Below are 9,739 nucleotides of genomic sequence, written 5' to 3'. Positions count from 1 at the left end.
GCAGAAGATGGAGGGGCCAATTTGTGCCGATTTTTAGATCAATTGCACTTCCATACTACTTACCGCTGTTACCGCTGTCACTGCCTATAAAAACAAACATTAATAAAATGCTTAATATCTTTAAATGTACATTGTTTTAACATTTCATTCAGGGGCGGATGATGGGTATTTCACTTGGAGGAGTTCGGGCAAGATAACCTTAATGATGTTCCTATTCTTAAAAAAATAGTTTCACCAGCCAATAACCTCTGTTCTTTGAAACTATTTTGGGATCCAACATTGCATGAATGAATAATTTCTTATTTACTGGCGATATAATCTGATCAGAACCAAACTCATTACCAGTGATGTAGGGATTTCCCCCCCCCCCCCACCCTCCACCACCACCAACAAAAGAATGAGGGGCCAGACATGGCATATTGGGCAAAATGTCTTAAGAGCTGTGAGAACAAATGACGTTTTTACTTAAAAGAAATCAAATTTTTGACAGATTTTGACAAAACATTCCAAAAATAATATCATTATGGAGCCCTTATTGAGGCAAAAAACAAGCTTTTACTATGTTGTAAAGCCACTTTTATTGTCATGGAAACCGCTCAGGGATAAGGGCGAGTGTGCTTCAAGTATCGGGGTAGGGGGAACGATCATGCTTAAGATAATCACATTTTCATTGAATAGTTATTCTCTGACTTCACTTGATTTTCGATAATGAAACTAATTAGCAGAAGATGGAGGGGCCAATTTGTGCCGATTTTTAGATCAATTGCACTTCCATACTACTTACCGCTGTTACCACTATCACTGCCTATAAAAACAAAAATTAATCAAATGCTTAATATCTTTAAATGTACATTGTTTTAACATTTCATTCAGGGGCGGATGGTGGGTATTTCACTTGGAGGAGTTCGGGCAAGATAACCTTAATGATGTTCCTATTCTTAAAAAAATAGTTTCACCAGCCAATAACCTCTGTTCTTTGAAACTATTTTGGGATCCAACATTGCATGAATGAATAATTTCTTATTTACTGGCGATATAATCTGATCAGAACCAAACTCATTACCAGTGATGTAGGGACTCAACCCCCCCCCCTCCACCATTACCAAAAAAAAAAAAAGAATGAGGGGGCTAGACATGGCATATGTGGCAAAATGTCTTAAGAGCTGTGAGAACAAATGACGTTTTTACTTAAAAGAAATCAAATTTTTGACAGATTTTGACAAAACATTCCAAAAATAATATAATTATGGAGCCCTTATTGAGGCAAAAAACAAGCTTTTACTATGTTGTAAAGCCACTTTTATTGTCATGGAAACCGCTCAGGGATAAGGGCGAGTGTGCTTCAAGAATCGGGGTAGGGGGAACGATCATGCTTAAGATAGTCACATTTTCATTGAATAGTTATTCTCTGACTTCACTTGATTTTCGATTATGAAACTAATTAGCAGAAGATGGAGGGGCTAATTTGTGCCGATTTTTAGATCAATTGCACTTCCATACTACTTACCGCTGTTACCGCTGTCACTGCCTATAAAACAAACATTAATAAAATGCTTAATATCTTTAAATGTACATTGTTTTAACATTTCATTCAGGGGCGGTTGGTGGTATTTCACTCGGAGGAGTTCGGGCAAGATAACCTTAATGATGATCCTATTCTTAAAAAAATAGTTTCACCAGCCAATAACCTCTGTTCTTTGAAACTATTTTGGGATCCAACATTGCATGAATGAATAATTTCTTATTTACTGGCGATATAATCTGATCAGAACCAAACTCATTACAAGTGATGTAGGGACTCAACCCCCCCCCCCCCCCTCCACCACCACCAAAAAAATAAAATGAGGGAGCTAGACATGGCATATGTGGCAAAATGTCTTAAGAGCTGTGAGAACAAATGACGTTTTTACTTAAAAGAAATCAAATTTTTGACAGATTTTGACAAAACATTCCAAAATAATATCATTATTGAGCCCTTATTGAGGCAAAAAAACAAGCTTTTACTATGTTGTAAAGCCACTTTTATTGTCATGGAAACCGCTCAGGGATAAGGGCGAGTGTGCTTCAAGTATCGGGGTAGGGGGAACGATCATGCTTAAGATAATCACATTTTCATTGAATAGTTATTCTCTGACTTCACTTGATTTTCGATTATGAAACTAATTCGCAGAAGATGGAGGGGCCAATTTGTGCCGATTTTTAGATCAATTGCACTTTCAAACTACTTACCGCTGTTACCGCTGTCACTTACTATAAAAACAAACACAAAATTAAATGCTTATTATCTTTTAATGTACTTTGTTTGAACATTTCATTCAGGGGCGGATCGTGGGTATTTCAAGTGGTGGAGTTGGGGTAAGATAACCTTAATGATGATTCCATTTGCAGTAAATAGTTTCACCAGCCAATAACTTCTGTTCTTTCTCTGACAACTGCCGAGGTCACCCACCCCATTTTTTTATTTTGCGTATTTATGGGAAAAATCTGCTACTATGGAGCCCCTATTGAGGCAAAAAAAATGAGCTTCTGCTCTGCAGTAAAGCCACCTTTATTGTTTTGAAACCATTCAGGGACGGAGCGAATGTGCTTTAAGTGGCGGGGTCGGGGGAACGATCACTCTAAAGATAATCACATTTTCATTCAATAACTATAATCCGACTCCACTTGATATTCTATTATTTTTTTTAATTTGTTTCATCATGAGAGTAATTAGCTGAAGTTGAGGGGGTCATTTTGTGCCGATTTTTAAACCAATTGCACTTCCAAACTACTTACCGCTCTTACCGCTGTCACTGCCTATAAAAACAAACATAAATAAAATGCTTAATATCTTTTAATGTACATTGTTTTAACATTTCATTCAGGGGCGGATGGTGGGTATTTCACTCGGAGGAGTTCGGGCAAGATAACCTTAATGATGATCCTATTCTTAAAAAAATAGTTTCACCAGCCAATAACCTCTGTTCTTTGAAACTATTTTGGGATCCAACATTGCATGAATGAATAATTTCTTATTTACTGGCGATATAATCTGATCAGAACCAAACTCATTACCAGTGATGTAGGGACTCAACCCCCCCCCCCCTCCACCACCACCAAAAAAATAAAATGAGGGAGCTAGACATGGCATATGTGGCAAAATGTCTTAAGAGCTGTGAGAACAAATGACGTTTTTACTTAAAAGAAATCAAATTTTTGACAGATTTTGACAAAACATTCCAAAATAATATCATTATGGAGCCCTTATTGAGGCAAAAAAACAAGCTTTTACTATGTTGTAAAGCCACTTTTATTGTCATGGAAACCGCTCAGGGATAAGGGCGAGTGTGCTTCAAGTATCGGGGTAGGGGGAACGATCATGCTTAAGATAATCACATTTTCATTGAATAGTTATTCTCTGACTTCACTTGATTTTCGATTATGAAACTAATTAGCAGAAGATGGAGGGGCCAATTTGTGCCGATTTTTAGATCAATTGCACTTTCAAACTACTTACCGCTGTTACCGCTGTCACTTACTATAAAAACAAACACAAAATTAAATGCTTATTATCTTTTAATGTACTTTGTTTGAACATTTCATTCAGGGGCGGATCGTGGGTATTTCAAGTGGTGGAGTTGGGGTAAGATAACCTTAATGATGATTCCATTTGCAGTAAATAGTTTCACCAGCCAATAACTTCTGTTCTTTCTCTGACAACTGCCGAGGTCACCCACCCCATTTTTTTATTTTGCGTATTTATGGGAAAAATCTGCTACTATGGAGCCCCTATTGAGGCAAAAAAAATGAGCTTCTGCTCTGCAGTAAAGCCACCTTTATTGTTTTGAAACCATTCAGGGACGGAGCGAATGTGCTTTAAGTGGCGGGGTCGGGGGAACGATCACTCTAAAGATAATCACATTTTCATTCAATAACTATAATCCGACTCCACTTGATATTCTATTATTTTTTTTAATTTGTTTCATCATGAGAGTAATTAGCTGAAGTTGAGGGGGTCATTTTGTGCCGATTTTTAAACCAATTGCACTTCCAAACTACTTACCGCTCTTACCGCTGTCACTGCCTATAAAAACAAACATAAATAAAATGCTTAATATCTTTTAATGTACATTGTTTTAACATTTCATTCAGGGGCGGATGGTGGGTATTTCACTTGGTGGAGTTGGGGCAAGATTACCTTAATGGTGATCTTAAAGATAACCTTAATGATGATCCTATTCTTTAAAAAAATAGTTTCACCAGCCAATAACCTCTGTTCTTTGAAACTACTTTGGGATCCAAAATTGCATGAATGAATAATTTCTTATTTACTGGCGATATAATCTGATCAGAACCAAACTCATTACCAGTGATGTAGGGATTCAACCCCCCCCCCCCCCCCACCACCACCAAAAAAAGAATGAGGGGCCAGACATGGCATATTGGGCAAAATGTATTAAGAGCTGTGAGAACAAATGACGTTTTTACTTAAAAGAAATCAAATTTTTGACAGATTTTGACAAAACATTCCAAAAATAATATCATTATGGTGCCCTTATTGAGGCAAAAAACAAGCTTTTACTATATTGTAAAGCCACTTTTATTGTCATGGAAACCGCTCAGGGATAAGGGCGAGTGTGCTTCAAGTATCGGGGTAGGGGGAACGATCATGCTTAAGATAATCACATTTTCATTGAATAGTTATTCTCTGACTTCACTTGATTTTCGATTATGAAACTAATTAGAAGAAGATGGAGGGGCCAATTTGTGCCGATTTTTAGATCAATTGCACTTCCATACTACTTACCGCTGTTACCACTGTCACTGCCTATAAAAACAAACATTAATAAAATGCTTAATATCTTTAAATGTTCATTGTTTTAACATTTCATTCAGGGGCGGATGATGGGTATTTCACTTGTAGGAGTTTGGGCAAGATAACCTTAATGATGTTCCTATTCTTAAAAAAAATAGTTTCACCAGCCAATAACCTCTGTTCTTTGAAACTATTTTGGGATCCAACATTGCATGAATGAATAGTTTCTTATTTACTGGCGATATAATCTGATCAGAACCAAACTCATTACCAGTGATGTAGGGACTCAACCCCCCCCCCCCCTCCACCACCACCAAAAAAATAAAATGAGGGAGCTAGACATGGCATATGTGGCAAAATGTCTTAAGAGCTGTGAGAACAAATGACGTTTTTACTTAAAAGAAATCAAATTTTTGACAGATTTTGACAAAACATTCCAAAATAATATCATTATTGAGCCCTTATTGAGGCAAAAAAACAAGCTTTTACTATGTTGTAAAGCCACTTTTATTGTCATGGAAACCGCTCAGGGATAAGGGCGAGTGTGCTTCAAGTATCGGGGTAGGGGGAACGATCATGCTTAAGATAATCACATTTTCATTGAATAGTTATTCTCTGACTTCACTTGATTTTCGATTATGAAACTAATTCGCAGAAGATGGAGGGGCCAATTTGTGCCGATTTTTAGATCAATTGCACTTTCAAACTACTTACCGCTGTTACCGCTGTCACTTACTATAAAAACAAACACAAAATTAAATGCTTATTATCTTTTAATGTACTTTGTTTGAACATTTCATTCAGGGGCGGATCGTGGGTATTTCAAGTGGTGGAGTTGGGGTAAGATAACCTTAATGATGATTCCATTTGCAGTAAATAGTTTCACCAGCCAATAACTTCTGTTCTTTCTCTGACAACTGCCGAGGTCACCCACCCCATTTTTTTATTTTGCGTATTTATGGGAAAAATCTGCTACTATGGAGCCCCTATTGAGGCAAAAAAAATGAGCTTCTGCTCTGCAGTAAAGCCACCTTTATTGTTTTGAAACCATTCAGGGACGGAGCGAATGTGCTTTAAGTGGCGGGGTCGGGGGAACGATCACTCTAAAGATAATCACATTTTCATTCAATAACTATAATCCGACTCCACTTGATATTCTATTATTTTTTTTAATTTGTTTCATCATGAGAGTAATTAGCTGAAGTTGAGGGGGTCATTTTGTGCCGATTTTTAAACCAATTGCACTTCCAAACTACTTACCGCTCTTACCGCTGTCACTGCCTATAAAAACAAACATAAATAAAATGCTTAATATCTTTTAATGTACATTGTTTTAACATTTCATTCAGGGGCGGTTGGTGGTATTTCACTCGGAGGAGTTCGGGCAAGATAACCTTAATGATGATCCTATTCTTAAAAAAATAGTTTCACCAGCCAATAACCTCTGTTCTTTGAAACTATTTTGGGATCCAACATTGCATGAATGAATAATTTCTTATTTACTGGCGATATAATCTGATCAGAACCAAACTCATTACCAGTGATGTAGGGACTCAACCCCCCCCCCCTCCACCACCACCAAAAAAATAAAATGAGGGAGCTAGACATGGCATATGTGGCAAAATGTCTTAAGAGCTGTGAGAACAAATGACGTTTTTACTTAAAAGAAATCAAATTTTTGACAGATTTTGACAAAACATTCCAAAATAATATCATTATGGAGCCCTTATTGAGGCAAAAAAACAAGCTTTTACTATGTTGTAAAGCCACTTTTATTGTCATGGAAACCGCTCAGGGATAAGGGCGAGTGTGCTTCAAGTATCGGGGTAGGGGGAACGATCATGCTTAAGATAATCACATTTTCATTGAATAGTTATTCTCTGACTTCACTTGATTTTCGATTATGAAACTAATTAGCAGAAGATGGAGGGGCCAATTTGTGCCGATTTTTAGATCAATTGCACTTTCAAACTACTTACCGCTGTTACCGCTGTCACTTACTATAAAAACAAACACAAAATTAAATGCTTATTATCTTTTAATGTACTTTGTTTGAACATTTCATTCAGGGGCGGATCGTGGGTATTTCAAGTGGTGGAGTTGGGGTAAGATAACCTTAATGATGATTCCATTTGCAGTAAATAGTTTCACCAGCCAATAACTTCTGTTCTTTCTCTGACAACTGCCGAGGTCACCCACCCCATTTTTTTATTTTGCGTATTTATGGGAAAAATCTGCTACTATGGAGCCCCTATTGAGGCAAAAAAAATGAGCTTCTGCTCTGCAGTAAAGCCACCTTTATTGTTTTGAAACCATTCAGGGACGGAGCGAATGTGCTTTAAGTGGCGGGGTCGGGGGAACGATCACTCTAAAGATAATCACATTTTCATTCAATAACTATAATCCGACTCCACTTGATATTCTATTATTTTTTTTAATTTGTTTCATCATGAGAGTAATTAGCTGAAGTTGAGGGGGTCATTTTGTGCCGATTTTTAAACCAATTGCACTTCCAAACTACTTACCGCTCTTACCGCTGTCACTGCCTATAAAAACAAACATAAATAAAATGCTTAATATCTTTTAATGTACATTGTTTTAACATTTCATTCAGGGGCGGATGGTGGGTATTTCACTTGGTGGAGTTGGGGCAAGATTACCTTAATGGTGATCTTAAAGATAACCTTAATGATGATCCTATTCTTTAAAAAAATAGTTTCACCAGCCAATAACCTCTGTTCTTTGAAACTACTTTGGGATCCAAAATTGCATGAATGAATAATTTCTTATTTACTGGCGATATAATCTGATCAGAACCAAACTCATTACCAGTGATGTAGGGATTCAACCCCCCCCCCCCCCCACCACCACCAAAAAAAGAATGAGGGGCCAGACATGGCATATTGGGCAAAATGTATTAAGAGCTGTGAGAACAAATGACGTTTTTACTTAAAAGAAATCAAATTTTTGACAGATTTTGACAAAACATTCCAAAAATAATATCATTATGGTGCCCTTATTGAGGCAAAAAACAAGCTTTTACTATGTTGTAAAGCCACTTTTATTGTCATGGAAACCGCTCAGGGATAAGGGCGAGTGTGCTTCAAGTATCGGGGTAGGGGGAACGATCATGCTTAAGATAATCACATTTTCATTGAATAGTTATTCTCTGACTTCACTTGATTTTCGATTATGAAACTAATTAGAAGAAGATGGAGGGGCCAATTTTGCCGATTTTTAGATCAATTGCACTTCCATACTACTTACCGCTGTTACCACTGTCACTGCCTATAAAAACAAACATTAATAAAATGCTTAATATCTTTAAATGTTCATTGTTTTAACATTTCATTCAGGGGCGGATGATGGGTATTTCACTTGTAGGAGTTTGGGCAAGATAACCTTAATGATGTTCCTATTCTTAAAAAAATAGTTTCACCAGCCAATAACCTCTGTTCTTTGAAACTATTTTGGGATCCAACATTGCATGAATGAATAGTTTCTTATTTACTGGCGATATAATCTGATCAGAACCAAACTCATTACCAGTATAGGGACTCAACCCCCCCTCCACCATTCCCCCAAAAAAAAGAATGAGGGGGCTAGACATGGCATACGTGGCAAAATGTCTTAAGAGCTGTGAGAACAAATGACGTTTTTTACTTAAAAGAAATCAAATTTTTGACAGATTTTGACAAAACATTCAAAAAATAATATCATTATGGAGCCCTTATTGAGGCAAAAAACAAGCTTTTACTATGTTGTAAAGCCACTTTTATTGTCATGGAAACCGCTCAGGGATAAGGGCGAGTGTGCTTCAAGTATCGGGGTAGGGGGAACGATCATGCTTAAGATAATCACATTTTCATTGAATAGTTACTCTCTGACTTCACTTGATTTTCGATTATGAAACTAATTAGCAGAAGATGGAGGGGCCAATTTGTGCCGATTTTTAGATCAATTGCACTTCCATACTACTTACCGCTGTTACCGCTGTCACTGCCTATAAAAACAAACATGAATAAAATGCTTAATATCTTTAAATGTACATTGTTTTAACATTTCATTCAGGGGCGGATGGTGGGTATTTCACTCGGAGGAGTTCGGGCAAGATAACCTTATTGATGATCCTATTCTTTAAAAAAAAAAGTTTCACCAGCCAATAACCTCTGTTCTTTGAAACTATTTTGGGATCCAACATTGCATGAATGAATAATTTCTTATTTACTGGCGATATAATCTGATCAGAACCAAACTCATTACCAGTGATGTAGGGACTCAACCCCCCCCCCCCTCCACCATTACCAAAAAAAAGAATGAGGGGCCAGACATGGCATATTGGGCAAAATGTATTAAGAGCTGTGAGAACAAATGACGTTTTTACTTAAAAGAAATCAAATTTTTGACAGATTTTGACAAAACATTCCAAAAATAATATCATTATGGTGCCCTTATTGAGGCAAAAAACAAGCTTTTACTATGTTGTAAAGCCACTTTTATTGTCATGGAAACCGCTCAGGGATAAGGGCGAGTGTGCTTCAAGTATCGGGGTAGGGGGAACGATCATGCTTAAGATAATCACATTTTCATTGAATAGTTATTCTCTGACTTCACTTGATTTTCGATTATGAAACTAATTAGCAAAAGATGGAGGGGCCAATTTGTGCCGATTTTTAGATCAATTGCACTTCCATACTACTTACCGCTGTTACCGCTGTCACTGCCTATAAAAACAAACATAAATAAAATGCTTAATATCTTTAAATGTACATTGTTTTGACATTTCATTCAGGGGCGGATGGTGGGTATTTCACTCGGAGGAGTTCGGGCAAGATAACCTTAATGATGATCCTATTCTTAAAAAAATAGTTTCACCAGCCAATAACCTCTGTTCTTTGAAACTATTTTGGGATCCAACATTGCATGAATGAATAATTTCTTATT

The 9,739-nt window shown here is 37.0% G+C and overlaps 1 protein-coding gene and 1 long non-coding RNA gene across 2 annotated transcripts in view; both read right to left on the bottom strand.

Annotated features, from left to right (window-relative positions):
- Nucleotides 1–63: 63 nt before the first annotated feature.
- LOC135153875 (uncharacterized) lies at nucleotides 64–2,797 on the bottom strand. Its single transcript, XR_010293363.1, has 4 exons — nucleotides 2,776–2,797; nucleotides 2,230–2,250; nucleotides 785–805; nucleotides 64–84 (listed from the first exon to the last, which is right to left on the bottom strand). It is a non-coding gene; the product is annotated as an uncharacterized LOC135153875 (long non-coding RNA).
- Nucleotides 2,798–3,488: 691 nt separating this feature from the next.
- LOC129264680 (dentin sialophosphoprotein-like) overlaps nucleotides 3,489–9,739 on the bottom strand; it is a 28,035-nt gene continuing 21,784 nt past the window's right edge. Inside the window, exons 18-27 of the mRNA XM_064100059.1 lie at nucleotides 9,499–9,519; nucleotides 8,778–8,798; nucleotides 8,063–8,083; nucleotides 7,321–7,341; nucleotides 6,775–6,795; nucleotides 6,056–6,076; nucleotides 5,510–5,530; nucleotides 4,787–4,807; nucleotides 4,043–4,063; nucleotides 3,489–3,517 (exon numbers count right to left, since the gene is read on the bottom strand). Of these exons, the coding sequence (XP_063956129.1) occupies nucleotides 3,489–3,517; nucleotides 4,043–4,063; nucleotides 4,787–4,807; nucleotides 5,510–5,530; nucleotides 6,056–6,076; nucleotides 6,775–6,795; nucleotides 7,321–7,341; nucleotides 8,063–8,083; nucleotides 8,778–8,798; nucleotides 9,499–9,519 (218 nt within the window). The remainder of the gene's footprint in view (nucleotides 3,518–4,042; nucleotides 4,064–4,786; nucleotides 4,808–5,509; nucleotides 5,531–6,055; nucleotides 6,077–6,774; nucleotides 6,796–7,320; nucleotides 7,342–8,062; nucleotides 8,084–8,777; nucleotides 8,799–9,498; nucleotides 9,520–9,739) is intronic.

This window comes from Lytechinus pictus, chromosome 1 (assembly GCF_037042905.1).
Source record: "Lytechinus pictus isolate F3 Inbred chromosome 1, Lp3.0, whole genome shotgun sequence".
NCBI classification, from domain to species: Eukaryota; Metazoa; Echinodermata; class Echinoidea; order Temnopleuroida; family Toxopneustidae; genus Lytechinus; species Lytechinus pictus.
The sequence above is the reverse complement of the archived record's forward strand: the minus strand, read 5'-3'. Positions and strand labels throughout refer to the sequence as shown.